This window comes from Mustela putorius, unplaced genomic scaffold (genome assembly GCF_011764305.1).
Source record: "Mustela putorius furo isolate JIRA1106 unplaced genomic scaffold, ASM1176430v1.1 tig00004007_pilon_pilon_pilon, whole genome shotgun sequence".
NCBI classification, from domain to species: Eukaryota; Metazoa; Chordata; class Mammalia; order Carnivora; family Mustelidae; genus Mustela; species Mustela putorius.
In genome coordinates this window covers 6,864,233-6,879,716 of record NW_025422145.1, presented here as the reverse complement: position 1 = coordinate 6,879,716, position 15,484 = coordinate 6,864,233, and the positions used below count along the sequence as shown (strand labels likewise).

The 15,484-nt window shown below is 50.5% G+C and overlaps 1 protein-coding gene across 13 annotated transcripts in view; it reads left to right on the top strand.

Annotated features, from left to right (window-relative positions):
* CLEC16A (C-type lectin domain containing 16A) overlaps positions 1-15,484 on the top strand; it is a 215,986-nt gene that overhangs the window by 26,902 nt on the left and 173,600 nt on the right. For all 13 annotated transcript variants that reach the window (XR_199256.3, XR_199257.3, XM_045072138.1 and 10 more), the window contains 4 exons: positions 294-417; positions 3,438-3,612; positions 5,035-5,088; positions 7,937-8,050. Coding sequence is in view for 11 of the 13 variants with exons in the window: in XM_045072138.1 (XP_044928073.1) it covers positions 294-417; positions 3,438-3,612; positions 5,035-5,088; positions 7,937-8,050 (467 nt within the window). In the remaining 2 variants the exon portion in view is untranslated. The remainder of the gene's footprint in view (positions 1-293; positions 418-3,437; positions 3,613-5,034; positions 5,089-7,936; positions 8,051-15,484) is intronic.

Genomic DNA, 15,484 nt, shown 5'->3' with positions numbered 1-15,484 from the left:
CTAAATGCACTGCTGATAAGTGGGCTTTCTGATTGCACTATTAATGTTTAGCCCAATTAATTCATTTTGTTAACTATAAAAATAGCATAAGCACTGCCTTGATGTGTATGGTTTCACGATTAAGATAACCATTTTTCTAGTGTTCCCAGGAAAGACAGAAACGGTTCAGATTATAGCAGAGAGCTTTTTCATTGTGGTTTTGGTATTTTTTTTTTTAATCTCCCCAGTTATTTTTGGTAGCTTGACTTTTTTTTTTTTTTCCCCCCTCCTTCTTCTTTTGTGGATTTTCTCAGTGGATAACCAGGCCATGCTGCATTATATCCGAGATAAAACTGCTGTTCCTTACTTCTCCAATTTGGTCTGGTTCATCGGGAGCCACGTGATCGAACTTGATAACTGTGTGCAGACCGATGAGGAGTAAGTAACTGCCTTAGGGCAAGGGGGGTGGGTGGGCTTCCCAGGCAGAGGGAGGAGTTCCAGGAGAATTCCATTTTCATTGAGGAAGAACAGAACACTAACGCAGAACCCCCCTGTGCGACAGCAGAATGTGGACTTACGTCCTCTGAAACGTTCCACCCACCCGTCCACTTTTTATAACTGTGGAAAGTTAGTAACGACTCTCATACCTCCTGGCGTGGAAGAGGGTCACTAACCTCACACCTGTAAATGGGGCGCCAGGCAACTGGTAAAAAGAGTGAGGTGATCCGCCACCTGGTGAGCAGTTAAACACAATGGTAGTCGGCAGTAAAAAGAAACAGCTGGCACGCTGTCCTTGGACCTTGAGAGCATCATAATCAGCGATGGAAGCCAGATGCAAAGGCCCACGCTCTTGTGACCCCATTTTACATGAAATGCCCAGAACAGGCAGGTCTGGAGAGCCTGAGTGTAGACTAGTGGTTTCCCAGGGCTGCTGGAGGGTGTGTGTTGAGGGGAAAAGGGAACACGGGGCTGTTTAGGGAGGAGGGGCTAAAAATATTCTAAAGTGGATCAGGAGGAGGGTTGGACAACTCTGCGAATGTATTAACAACCATGAAATTGTACCCGTTAAGTGGGTGAATTTTATGGTATGGGAATTATATCTCAGTGAAGCTGTTTAAAAAAGGCAAACAACATAGCAGATTAAGATGGTAATTTGGGCCCAGAATGATGAATCCAAGATTCATCAGAGCAAGATTCCTCCAAGTCGGCACTATTGATCTTTGGAACTAGGGAATTCTAGGTTCTGGGGGGCCCATCCTGTGCCCTGTAGGAGGTTTGGCAGCATTGCTGGCCCCCCCACTAGATACCAGCAGTGCCCCTCTTCCAGTGGTTTCAACCAAAAACGTCCCCAGACATCGCCAGATGTCTCCTTTGAGGCAAAATCGCCATCCGTGGAAAACCACTGCCCCAGAGTGACAGCTGAGTGGAGCCCTGGTGAGAGAGGCTCCCCTGGGCGGGCTCGGGACGATAAGGGCATCCAGGAAAGGGTCTCCTGGGGGACGGGGCTGAAGCCATAGAATAAGAGCCCTGATACTGGGAAGGAAGCAAGGAGAGGTGGGCGGCACATCCAGCAGGGCATTTGGGAAAACCGGGACCTTCGTGGAGATGAGTAGTCCTGGATGGGACACATAAAGTGGCACTGGATTCCAGAAAAGGCAAAAAGTTATTCCAGGAAGGAAGCGGACTTCTCATCGTCTGTGTGGCCCTCCGGTGAATGGCTGGGGTGATGTCAACACCGACTGTTGGTCACTATCAGGGGAGGTGCGGAGGGAACGTCTAGGGTTCCGGCAGAACAGGAGGTCGTTATATGATATCTAAAGGACTCTATTTGAAAACAGACGACCTTGCAGATTTTCTAGAGGTTATTGGGGTGGGGAAATGTCCACAGATACAACTCAAAAGTTAAAAGGTGCCTTCTCTGGAGAGCAGGCAGGGGTGGGGGAGGCTGGGCCAGGGCTGTTGTGTTTTATCATCAGCTTTTTGATACCTTTTAACTTTTAAACCCATCTACATATATTTTAATATATAATAAATATGTATATTTAATATATACTTTTAATATATAATTAGTGTGTAATGATTTAAAAAGTGAAGTGTGTGAACTGTCTTGCTGAAGAAAAACTTCCACAGTATCTAATTAAAATTAAGTGGAGGAAAAGGTTACAGAACACAGTCTCAGGTAGGTGGGTGGTGGGCTTATAGGTACTCACCATACTGTTAGCCTTTACAACATGTATTTGCTCTGTATATTCATTAAATAGCTTTTTAGAGTATAATAATTTTTAAAAATTATGTGAAAGAGGGATGTGTGGGTGGCTCAGTGGGTTAAAGTCTCTGCCTTCAGCTCAGGACTTGCATAGTCCCAGGGTCCCCGGATCGAGCCCCACGTCGGGCTCTCTGCTCAGTGGGGAGCCTGCTTCCCCCTCTCTCTCTGCCTGCCTCTCCGCCTACCTGAGATCTCAGTCTGTCAAATAAATAAATAAAATCTTAAAAAAAGAATTATGTGAAAGAAACAAAATCCTATTTTTACTTAAAAAACAACAACAACACCACATATGGTTAGAAGGAGAGATACATCCTTCCTACATTTAGATGTGGTTATAGGGGGACATAGAGATAGGAATAAGAAAACAGACTGTAGGGACACAAGTCCCAAAGTGTTATCTCTTAGTGGTTGGACAGGAGACCTTAATGTCTTTTGCTTTTTCTTCTTTAATTTCTTGTCTTCCGAAATGACCATCTGTTACTTGAGGAATAATTATAATACACACAAAATGTCTTACCACAGCTGCATGCTCTTTGCAAGAGACATGACTCCGGGGGTAGTGCAGGTATGCCTGCTGGCTGTTTTGGGGGTTCTGTTCTTGGAAAGTGTGACACTGATGAGCTGTGGGGCCCAAGCAGCATGCTTGTTGTTTTACTGGAAGGAGACAGAGACCTCCTAGGGCCTGAGGTCAAGTGTCACATCCTCGCGCTGTCCCTCCCCAACCCCCCCCCCCCGCACTCCCCCTCCCACCCCGCCATATGCTGGGGCCAGGGGATTGGATGTGGTCGCCGCCGAGATCTGCTTTTCTCTTTGGAAGCCCTCTGGAGCATTTTAATCAGCGAGGATTTATTGCTCCAATAATACTCCTTATCTTGGGAGGCGTGGGATCTTGCCACATTGACTAGTGGTCACTCTTGTGGAATGGCTGCTCAGGCAGCTGGGTTTTGCTTTATTTACCCATTTTGTTTTGGGCTGTGGTGGTGGTGGTGGTGGGTGAGTTGTCGTGAGCCCCCCGCAGAGGGTGGGGGGACTCCAGGAGTCCCCTGCAGTCGATTACAGACCACCTGCCTGTTTTCCCTTTGTGTATGTCGCCAGTGGGGCCAGTGTAAGGGTCCCTCGAGCCTGTTTGCTGGGTGAATATTTGTTGCGTGAATGAAACACTCCCACTGACTTAAGTCCTTCTTCTTGGCAGACACCGGAACCGGGGGAAGCTAAGTGACCTGGTGGCCGAGCACCTGGACCACCTGCACTATCTCAACGACATCCTGATCATCAACTGCGAGTTCCTCAATGACGTGCTCACGGACCATCTGCTGAACAGGCTCTTCCTGCCCCTCTACGTGTACTCGCTGGAGAACCAAGACATGGTGCGTCTGGCACCTGGTCCCCACCGTGCCCCCCCTTGAAGAGGACCAAACTTTGCTAAGGGACCAAGGCTTTGAGCTTGAGATGCCTTTCAAAGTGCACTGGTTCTTCTTTCCTTTTATGTCCTAGGGGTGGAGGGGGAGGTGGAGAGAGGGAAGCCTGGGAGGAAATGCGCATGTGCGTAGGGGAGCGGAGCAGTTAAAGTGAATGAGGAAAGAACATTGACGCCAGAAGATAAACGGGAAACCTCTATGAATTTAGGATTTTGGTTTCTCTGCATCCTTCACTTGAGGTATTCTCATTCCTGGTGATTCTTTCTGATAGTCGCCAGAGTGAATTGATCTGCAGAAGATCCTGGCAGCCACAGAACTTGCACAGAACGATGGGAAGGGAGGGGCTGCACTTCGGAAAAGATCCCAGAGCAGTGACTGTCCAGTTAGGCTCAGAATCCCGTGTGGAGGTTGAAATGCACATCCATGGGGACCTGCTCTCTGTCTCAGGGATTTTGGCTCAGTGGATCTGTGTGGACCACTAGTCTGCAACTTTAACCTGTCCCCCAGGTGGCTCTGAGCTGGCCTTCTCAGATCCCACTGTGAGAATTTCTGCCCAGTCCTTCCCAGGGTTATGAGGCAGTGACCTCAGCAGGAGGCAGGACAGGGCCTGTTGGCTATTGTGCAGGGGGGGGGGGGGCAGTCTTTGCAAATGTGCCCCAGGGGGTTATAGCTTTGTTTTTGGAGATGGAACATGGAGATTCTTTCTAAAAACCAGTAAGTAGGAGAAAATTGCAGCTCTAACTAGATCTGCCAGAGGCAGCTCTGGGAGGCAGAGGGAAAGCATGGAACTTGGAAATTTCAGACCTGGGTGTAGATGCTGCTTCTTCCCTTTCCTCCCTCAGTGGCCTCGGCCACGGGAGCTAACTTGCCTGAACCAAAGCAGGGCCCTGAAGGCCCTCTCGGGTTTGACACAGGATGGAGCACGCTGGGGTTGCCTGCAAACGACGGGCTCTTCCAAGGCCAGAGGACCCCAAGCCCTCCTTGCCCATTTTGAAAGCTCTTCCTGAGCAGAGGCCTCTCCGCGGGGTGGCGGGCTCTGTGCCGCAGCCGGGGGGACTTTCTCACTCCTGATCATTTAAGGAGCTAGTTCATCTCCTGGACCTAGCCTCTAATCCGTGACTGATGCTCAAGGATTTCTCAGGTGGAAAAACAGAGGCCGGGAGAGATGGTATTAGATGGGCTTAGATTGCGAATTTATCTTGCAGAGTGGCCTTCCCACAAGTACCAGGAAAGAACAGCCTTGGGGGCACGGGGGATGTCGGGGACAGGGCGCCTTGCCTTCAGACAGGTAGCTTTTAGCGTCCTGTGTTTTGTGCTGCTCGTGTGTGTGACGTGGACTTCTCTCTGTCTCTTTCCCCTAACCCTCCCCAGGGAGGAGAACGCCCGAAGATCAGCCTGCCGGTTTCTCTCTATCTCCTGTCGCAGGTATGCTTATTCCTCTGCGTGTGTGCCCAGCCACGCTGGGGGTCTTTCGGAGGACCAGGCCACATCATCCCATCTTCCTTCTGGGTCCCCCATCTTGAAGCAAAACAACAATAAGGAGAAGGCGGGTGGGGGTGTTCTATTTTCCAGACACTCAGTAGCGGGGCTGGTATCTTCTTCGTGGTAGTGGGTGGAAATTGGAAGAAAGATGGAAAGTGAATCAAAACTGGCCTGCTTGGTTTTTACCGTGGGGACTGGGATTTTCAAACAACCAAGGAGTGTTCTAAATACCCCGGAAATATGGACGGCGTGGGTCTTATTCACAGCATTTTGAAGTAAGCCCCTGACCGTAAGACCCGGTGTGTGTATCCCTGCGGCAGCCTTGCTCTAAGAAACTTCCACTATGAGGCTGTTTTTAAAGACTTTTGTCATGGTTGCAGTTCCCAGATTACCTTCTGGAAGGTACCTCCTAGCGGCCTCCATTCCCAGATTTGCGTCTTGAGCCAATTTGTCTGCTCCCCCTCCTTAAACAAGCGTGTTTCCTTCTCATAATTATGTAATATTTACAAGAAGGGAAAAACTCCATGGTGACCCAGTTACATAACTTGAAAAATATTTTTATTACAAGCCGTCCAGACTTTCGGGCCATCTCATTAGACTGTCAAGTAGTCGAACGTTTGACCAGAGCTCTGTTCCCACTTCTGCAGCGGCCCGGGTATTTACTGGCTTTGCCGAGAGAATGGCCTTCTGGCTTGGTCCCTGGGCCATTTGGAGATGGAGGCAGAGCCGAGAAGAGTCGCAGCCCTGGCCTCTCTGTGCTGGCCAAGCCAGCCGGGGTCCACACGTGGCCTGCTGCTTGCTCCCCGTTGGAGTCTCGTCCCGGGGGCTCTGTCTGCCTGGAGCCCTGCACCAGTGCCCACTCCTTCTGAATGCCCCTCTGTGCAGCCAAGCGCAGCACAAACCCCAGCTTCCCTGGCACCCTTGTCCGCTGCCTCGTTACAGATCTGCCCGAACCTCCTGCTTGGGATTCTGGGAGTCTGGGCGCCAGATGCGCAGCCACAGGAATCCCAAGGAGAACACTCCCAGGACCCCGTAGCTGTTGGGGCGCTGCGTGGACAGCGTCCCATCTGAGGAGTGTGGGCTCAGGCCGCGCCCTTTCTCTGAGAAGCCCCTTGCTCCTGAATCCTTAGAGGAGGCCTATCGGCTCACGCACCGGATGACTTGTGCAGTATCTCATGAAAAGCAGAGTGTGCGATTCAGCATCCTCAGCCGAAGTGACAGGGCCCGCTCTCCCCTGCATTTTCAGTTAGCTTTTTCATAGCGATGCCCCAAAATGTGTGAAAACCTCCAATCAGGTAGAAATCTCATGTCTTTGGTCTCTACGTCAGAGCATCCTTACAAATTATTTGATAAGCACAGCTACGAAACCAAGAAAATTCACGTTTACCATGTTAATTTAGTGTGACCGGGGATGCTGTCCTTGGAGAAGTCTCCCTCTTACTCCCGTCCCCAGGCACCCGGTCCCATTCCGCAGGTGCAGCAGTGTTCCAGTGTCTGGCAAGGCTTTCTCTCCCTCCCTCTTTCTTTCTTTCTCTCTCTCTCTCTTTCTTTCTTTCTTATCCTTTTTTCTCTTTCTTTTCTTTTTCTAACAATGTTTATGTTTGTAATAAATTCTTTAAGTTAAAAAGTTCAAACAGGTAAAAACCGAGTTTCCTTCCTACTTTTGGTTTGTCACCCGATTTCTGTCCCCAGGGACAAGTACAGTTACAGGGTTTTCCTGTGCCCTTCCAGAGATGTTGCCTGTGGAGGCGGGGAGGTTCTCAACTGGGGGTGATTTTGCCCCCCCACCACCCCAGGGATGTTTGGCAACATCTGGAGACATTTCTGGTTGGGAAGAGGCCAGAGAGGCTGCCAACATCCTCCAATGCACACGACAGCCCCCCTGCACCATCCCCCCCCCCGCCCCTGCAACAAAGAATATGGCCGGATACTAGTGCCGGGGGTTTAGAAATCCTGTTCCGTGTGTATGTAAGCAGATGCAAATGTGCACACACGCCCTTTTTCTGTATAAATGGTGGGTATGTCCCAAGCTGTGCTGTACCACTGGTATGGTCTTGGTATTTTAAAACAAAGTAGCAGGTGTGTCTGATCCAGCTTCCAGCACCCCGATTCCCAAAGCCGTTCTGCTGAAGGTTAGGCAATAGGGTGGGGCAGTAGGGCCATCCCAGACAGCCCCGCCCCTGCTGATTCTGCCTGCTGGCACAGCTAGGCCCGACTCTGGCTCGTGTGGCTTTCCTTCCCCGCAGCGTCCACACCTCCCAATGCTGCCATGGCATCTCGGGGGTCAGAGCTCATTCCAGTGATGGGATCTCTGGGCAGCCGACCCTTTGCCAAGTCCTTGATTGGAACAAGACTCGCCAGCCCCTTCTTCCCGTATAACTGAAATGTTGGGCCGGTGCCTTCCAGTCTTAGCATAATCAAATTTGACACTAAAATGCCTGTGGAGAGGAAGGAGTGTGCTGTTTTGGCTTCTGCTTTCCCACATTGCTCCGCTTCAGCCGGATTTGGCTTCCCCCAGCCGTGAGGGACAGTCTTGCTTTAATGCACTTCCTTCCGCTGGGGAGCAGCCAGCCAAATAGGCAACAGTCCGAACAAAGGAGGGGCTGACCCTGGAAGGAGAGAGGCCTGGCTGCTTTTGCCTAAATGGGACCCATTCTTTGGATTTTGCTTCATGGGGAACGCTGCTTAACACAGGGATGAAGTAGCCTAACCTAGTTGTTTCTGATCCAGGAAGGAAGAGGTAGATAGGGAGCAGGCTTTAATGCCAATCCTATGTCTCCTTTCTCACCAGGTCTTCCTAATTATACATCACGCACCCCTGGTGAACTCATTAGCTGACGTCATTCTGAATGGTGATCTGTCTGAGATGTACGCTAAGACTGAACAGGATGTTCAGAGAAGTTGTGTAAGTCATTAGCGTCGGGACTGTTCCTAGACCTTGATAAGAAGCCGCTGCCCGTTTTGCTCACGCGTGTGTTTCTCTAAAACCAGAAACCAACCTTCTGCCTCTGTGGCAGTGATGATGTGTAAGCTGGTCGGGGATTCAAGGAACCTAATCAGTCTTTATTTTTTTTTTTTTTATTTTTTATTTTTTTTAAAGATTTTATTTATTTATTTGTACCCAGGCAAAGGCAGAGTCAGGGGAGAGGCAGGCTGGGGGCAAAGAGCCCGACGTGGGATTGATCCCAGGACGCCGTTATCACGAACAGGAAATCTGCTAACCAACTGCTCACCCAGGCCCCCCTAATCAGTTTTAAATGTATCTGTGGAAAACGCTGTTGGGGACTGATTATCACATGTTATTGAACAGGAAATCGTACTGCTCTGGGCCCACAGTTACGTATCTGTGAGACGCTGTTACTGGGACGGAATGAGAGGGTACCTTGTCTAAGACACAAATACCTACAGAGACTGGACAGAGAACATCTATGCATGATACGAGAGAGCAGTAGGGGAGGGTGGGGACTGGGGCAAATTGGAGAGCATATACGTCCTTAGCAGCTACTGTTCCAGCTCTACCTGTAGTTCAGTAGGAATATGGATGCAGCAGTGCCTGCTTTCCTCATGATTCCAAAGAAGCTGGAAATCTGCATTTGGATGCAGACACTCCTACATTTTAAATGATCACCCCCAGCTGTGGCCTAAATAGAGCACGTCTGTGGTTTGTGTGTATTGGTGCATTTTGTGCTCTGCTAAAGGAAGACTCCAGAGATCGGTATCACGATTTCTTCCAGGGTTTTCCTAGCATGGCCCATGTGTACTTGCCTGTCTTCCCTCCTACCACCTTGCTCCTATGGCCTGAGCTCCAGGGTTCCTCGGTACTGGTCCAGCTTGCTTTTTCCCCAGCACGCCCCTTGACCCTGTGCCTTTTCCATACCTGCACCCTGGAATGCCCTTGCGTTGCTCCTCGTTCCTTCTCCTTGAAGCAGCTTTAGGCGCCTCTGGCAGTCACCTTGTCTCCCCATATCTGTTGCAGCTGGGATTTGGCCTGTGTATCTGAGACGAGCACAGTATTTCACACAAAGGCAGCTTCGTGAGCGCTCTGTGTCTTCCACTGGTTTCTTGGGCAGTAGGCACAAAGGTAACAGGGCTAGATTTGCCCTTGGGCAGTTAACTCTGTTGCCATACCTGAGCTTGGAGGCTGGTGGATTGTGGTCCCATAGCCTGAAACTCCCGGAACGCCCAGAGTGCAGTGACGGGAGTCGCTGCCGTGCTGGTTTTTCTGGTGTGCGGCGGCTCAGCCGGGCCATTTTGCTGTTCAAGGGAGTCACAGAGCCTCTGAAAACGTTCCCAGAAACTTTCTGTCCTTGTTGGTGGTGGCACTAGTTCAGCTGAATTGAATGGGGCCCTTTCACGGCCCCTGTCTGGCCTATCCCTCCTTTGATTCATTCAGCGAGTGTTTATTAAGCCCTTTCTTTGGCTCAGGCACCGCGTTAGCACTGCGGACATCCTAAATAGTCTGTCTTGTTGGAGCTTTAGAGTCCAGTGGGAGAGACCGATGTTGATCAGATAGACCAAGAAATGCACTCTCTCCAGTCTTATACAAGTGCTCTAAAGGGAAGGAGTTGCTTTTGGCAAGAGAACGGGGAACCTAGAGGTGACGGGGTGATGAGTATTGAACCGGGAAGGACTCCCCTCAGGGCTTGTGCCAGGACACCATAGCGAAAACGTGGAACTGACTTGGTGTTCGTGGAGCCAGAGATGTTTCTCTGCAACTTTCTTAAACTCCGTCTTGTGACTGAATGCCCGAGGTGCTGCGCTGACTCCGCAGAGTCCCCGGGGCCTCCCGAGCAGAGCTGCTGAGGGCTTGCCCGAGGCTCCCTTAAAACACAGTGTTTCACCCCATTTAGAAAGCAGGGAGGGCTGGTCCTTACCCCGGAGGACCGTCGGTGAGGACGGGAGGGAACTCTATCGAAAACGTACCTGATGGGTCCAGCCCAGCCCTCAGAGCTGTTTGGTTTGGTGTTTGGAGTATTTAAAAGAAAATTTTATGAACGACCAACTCTAACATTTAGGAAGTTGCACATAAATGCAGATTTCGGGATTGTGTTGAACAGTCAGCAGGCCTGGTCCCCATTACACACGTGTTTCTGCAGTAAGCTTCTCCACCGCAACCCCCACCATCAGATGAGGCATGTGTTTGCCATCGGACGTGCCCACTCCCCACGCCGCCTCTGCAGCCCCTTACGGCATCAACATTGGTAGCAAGCTGGGATGTGCTGAATCCCTTTGGACTTTCTTTGGTCGCCACTCAGGCTTTGTCCCAGAATGTCTTCCTGTAAGACATTTGGTGCCAAAGTCCGACTTGGTGTTCAGAGAGATGATGCAGAGATCTTTGGGGTGCTGGGGTTTGCAGGGTTTTTCATTGCGACTAATGGGCATGCAGTTGTGAAAAATAATCATACCCTTGCCCTGGTCATCCCCCAGGGGTCACATCTTGCAAAACTCTGGTACCCTGTCACAGCGGGCTACTGGTCTCAATGCTTGGGGTTTGCGATTTGAGCAAAAGCAGATGGCACAAAGTCCCTGCTGACCTCTCAGCTTGGGATACCCACTTCGGTCGAACCCTCTAATGAGAGGGAGCATTTAGGAGATCTGTTCTTTCTCTCTCCTGCCTCCTTTGGAGATGAGGCTCCTGCCTCCATTGTGATAGGCACACAACGGCTCACCGCAGTGGACGCCTGAACCAAAAATGAGATTGTTTTGAGCGTGAGAGGAATTGCCAGCCCAAGTGAAAGTGTCAGCTTTCTGCTTCCGGCTATTGCCTTTCTCTGGGCGCAGAATCGAACTTTGTTGTGTTCTGATGAGTGCACTTGAAACTTGGGCCGAGTGGAGGTGAACCCCATTTATGACTTGCTTGACAGGAGTCCTGGTAAGATTCACCTTTCTTCCCTCTGAGCGAGAACGGTCTCCTATTGTTTCCTGCCTAACTCGGATGTGGTTTGATCATGCTTGTTTTAAGCTTCTTGATCTTTTTTAACCTACTTTCTCCTTCCCGTAATTTGTAGATAAGTTACTGGTATTGCTTCATTTTTACCAGCAGACCTTTCACAAAACCAAACCAAAATTGAAGAGAGAGAAGCAGAGGGAAGAGCAGAGTTATTTGAAAAGTCTATAATTTAGGGTGAAATTTAAAACACATGAGCATGTTTAGGTAAATGTCGAATTGAAATTCATCTGTGCATTAAAATCATATGGTTCCTGCTAAGGGCCAGTTCTTGCTATAATTCTAATGCAGAGCAGATCCTGTTTCTTGTCGAGGGAAATAGAAGAGGAACACTAATCCTGAAACTGCTAACGTCTCATTATTTTTGCAACATGAAAATCTAGATGAGGTGATGGGATATGCATCGTTGCCTACAGGTGCTTTTTTTTTTTTTTTTGAGGGCCTATTTTCATCTTCTGCTTCTGTGGAATAGTTTCCTTCATTTTGTATTCATTCGGTCCGTTTCTGCATAATAAAGACACAACCCCCAGCCTTGTTGGGCTTCCTGTGCCCCGCCAGCAGATGAGGCCATGTCCTGGAGATGCTGGCATCAACCCGGGCCATCGTGGGCTTGCCGGAGATGCTCACAGGCACTTGCTACAAGAACAAGCCAGTCGATGAGTGAACCGGGCGTGGGGTCACAAGGGCTCTCGTGATGTTCTTAATGACTCTCAAAACAGAAATAGCTTCAGAGCCTGACGCTCACATGCCACCTTCTCTTTGCTCCGTGGCGGGCTTGGAGGGGGAAGCGTTAGAGCGGGTTGCTTTGGGTACTGCTCTGCATCCCATCTTAAGGGACAGTCTAGTGGAGTGGACTCTGGAGTCAGGCTGCCCGGGCCCCCCAAATTCTGGCTTCTGCTCTCACTAGGTGCAAATCAGGGCAAGTTAGTCCGCCTCCCCAGGCCTCCGTTTCCTCCCTTCTCCAATTAGAATAATGGACCCAGGCCTGCAAAGAGGATTAGATGCAGGGTAAAGTGCTTCTCCTGAAGCTTAGTGCCCATCAAGTCTGAATATTAGATGTTGACGTTACAACGATCTTAGTTTCTGAAGGTGCGCAACAATCCTGTGTCTCCTACTTGGGACCTCCCTTCTTGGGATGATGAGGGTAGAGGCACACTTACAGCACCCCTCAGGGGGGCACCTTGTGACCAGACACGGAGGCACCAAGGGCCAGGTGTCTGCAACAGCGATAGCAGTGATAACACTAATAGTGAACTGTTGCCGTTTGGTGGCAGGGAGCTGAGCTCTTTCATTCGTGGACCTGCAACTTAGCTAGCCCCAGATTCGCTCTCTGGAAAGTGCAAAGGCTTAACCAGCTTAGGTGTGTTTCTCTGGTTGGCTGGCTATGAATTCAGGATGGGGACTGAGAATCCTGGGGGCAGAATAGACTCATTTGTCCCAAAGCGAGGATGTCGACCACCCCTCTGTAGGAACCAGTTCGGCTAGTTGGAATGGTTTCCCTGTGATTCTCAGGGGATCCCAAGAGTGCATGAGGGCACCCCTAAAACATGAGCCTCCGTGTCCTCTCTGCATGACACCTCTCTGTCTTTCCTGGGAGCTGGGTCTGCTGCCGGCCGAATACTCCTCTGCTCCTGGCCTGTGGAGCCCGCAGCCGAGAACCTAGCAGCCCGACTCCTCTGCTTCTGTGTGTGCAGAGGCAGAGCACTTGTCATTGTCTTGGGTCCCCTGGTCGCTGCTGCAGGACTGTCTCTGCAAACCAGGCTTGAACCAGACGGCGGCGGAGCCTCCTGCGTATTGAATGCAGCACGCAGAGTAGCCTTCTCTGCAGCCCGAATTAGAGCTCCCCTGAGTCTTTCAGTGACCCTGACCTTACTCGTGATCCCTGGCTAATCAATTCTGCTTCTGAAGCACGCACATTCTTCTTCCTGAAAGTGGTAAGAGGCTTCTGGGAGAGAGTTGATGGGGCACACTGAAGGAAAAAATAGACCACCATAAATCAAGGGCCTTCATTGGCACAGATACAAACATTCCCACAAAAGAATTTGAACTCATTGTGTCTTCTCCCTTTCTTATGGGGCTGTTGTGGTCTGTCCTGTAATCCCTGAATGGAATGCTCGGTCCTAGTCACCACCATGGCCTGCAGAAGGTTGGAGTGTGGTGGTGCTGATTCATGCCCAAGAGGATGTGACAGAATCAGAGAAGCCAGAGCGTGGCTCCTTCCACTTAGTGAGTGGGGCGCTGTGGATGAGAGACCTCTTAGAACAGTCACCTCTTCCTTTCTCCTGGGCAGGTGGGGCTGGACAATTGACAGAAGTCCCATAGCTTGGATGCTTGCGGTGGGAGAGCCTTTAGCAGGGCTGAGGGTGATTGCACCTGAGGGCCAGGGAGGCCAGTCCTAGTCCAGTGAGCCCGAGAAGGGCCAAGGGTTCTTGGAATGGCCATATGTTGGAGGAGACAACAGGGAAAAGCAGAGCCATCTGGGGTGCAGTGGGGGTGGAGAAGATGTTATGGCTATGACCTTGGTGGCTTTTCTGTAATTGCTGGGCAGCATGACACAGAGCGGGCTGGGGTGGCCCCAGTGCTGGAGACTGCTTGCTCCTTGATGTGAGATATTCTCATCTTCCCCCACTTTCCCCCAGTGTTGAATGGGGACCATCTAGTCTGCGTTGAGCCGTTGGTGAATTCTTCCAGGTTTCTGTGAAAAGTTGGAAAATTGGGGGTGGGGACAGAAAAATGAGGCACCCACTGCTCTGGCATCTCTGCCCTGAGACTTGGTTTTTATCAGCCGCCTGGCCCCTGTGGGCATTTGTGTTTTTTAACGAGATTCTGAGTTTTTTTGAAGCCTTGTCAGAATTAACTTATTCCTCTACTTAACAAATAATTGTTGGACAGGTGCCACATACTTTTATAGGCACCATAGTACAGTAGGGAACTAATAAGGCCCCGGACCTGCTTGGAGCTTCCAGGAGCTTCTGTCTTCATGGGAAGAGAGAGAGCAACAACAAAACTGTTAGTAAACATTGTTGCATGTTAGAATGCGAGAAGTGCTTTAGAAAAGCAACAGTAGTAAATTAGAGAAGGGAGAGAGGGCAGCACTAAAAGGCTTGAGAGGGTGCAGTTCTCCACAGAGTGGCCAGGGTAGGGCTCATTGGGAAGATGAAGTTGAGCATAGATGTGAAGGAGATGAGGAAGTGAGTCATATAGATTTCTGCAGGAAGAGCGCTTCGGCTGGAAAGAGCAGTCAGTGCAAAGGCCCCGAGGCAGGAATGTGCCTGGTGTGTCAGGAACAGCAAGGAGCCGCGTGGCAAGGCATAGTAGTAGGGTAAGGTCAGGGAGTCATCAAGCCTTTGAGGCATATGGTGCCTTGGGAGCCATTGGGAGACTCTGGAGTTTAGATCAGGAAAAATGGGAACATCATAACCTTTGTGGCCCCAGGTTTTAGCATGGCTCCTACAATAAACATCACTTGTCTTGAAATAGTGAATCTCTATGAGGGAATTGAGTACCTTGTCTATAACGAGCCAAGGAGATCCAGTCTTGGTCCATGCCAGGGTCCTCCCACCGGGAAACTTGGTTTTGCTCAGGGTGCTTTGTCTGACAGGAGGCGGGGGGGCCACACACAGGTGACAAAAGGGCCACTTTGTTCACTTCCCTTTCCAATGCCCCAGCGGTTTAATGACTGGGCCAGGAGGGGACTGGTGTGAATCAACTCATTGTCCAGCTGAAGACCCCAAACGAGGCAGGTGGGTGTAACTCAAATCCCGGGAGACAGTCGGTGGGGTTTTCCCAGGGAGTTCAGAGTTCTGGCTGTCCTGTGATTATGTACTCGCTGACCACTTGCTGTGATGCTCGTAACCTTACTCCAGGGGACCCTGCTGGAAACCTCCAGCTTCATGAACAAAAGGAAAGGAAAAGAAGGCTTCGGGGCATTATTGGCTCACATGGTATTGCCCTGGTCCCACTACTGCGATGGGTCATTCCGCAGTAAGAGCAGTGCCCTTCTGTTGAGCCCTCCCTGTGTGCCAGGCTGGCTGGCTTGCTCACCCCCCTGCCCCCTCCCACATGTGTTTCTGGAGCACCCACACATTCTAGACAGGCACTGGGCTGGCCTTGGGATACAGGACGAACGAGACAGACGAGGTCCCTATCTTGACATTCTGGTAGGGGGAAGCATAGTACATAAGCATGTCGACACAGATTGAAGATTTGAATCTGGGAAGAAACAAACCAGCTTTGAGAGAAGAAGGTGAGGGAAGGCATCCCGGAGGAGGTGGCCTTGTTGGGTGGGGGACTGAAAGATGAGGAGCTGACCTGGGGGTTGTGAGGGCTAGGGGTGGGTTGTGATGGGCAAAGTGTGGAAAATGGTCAGTCAGCATCTTGGTGGGGATATAC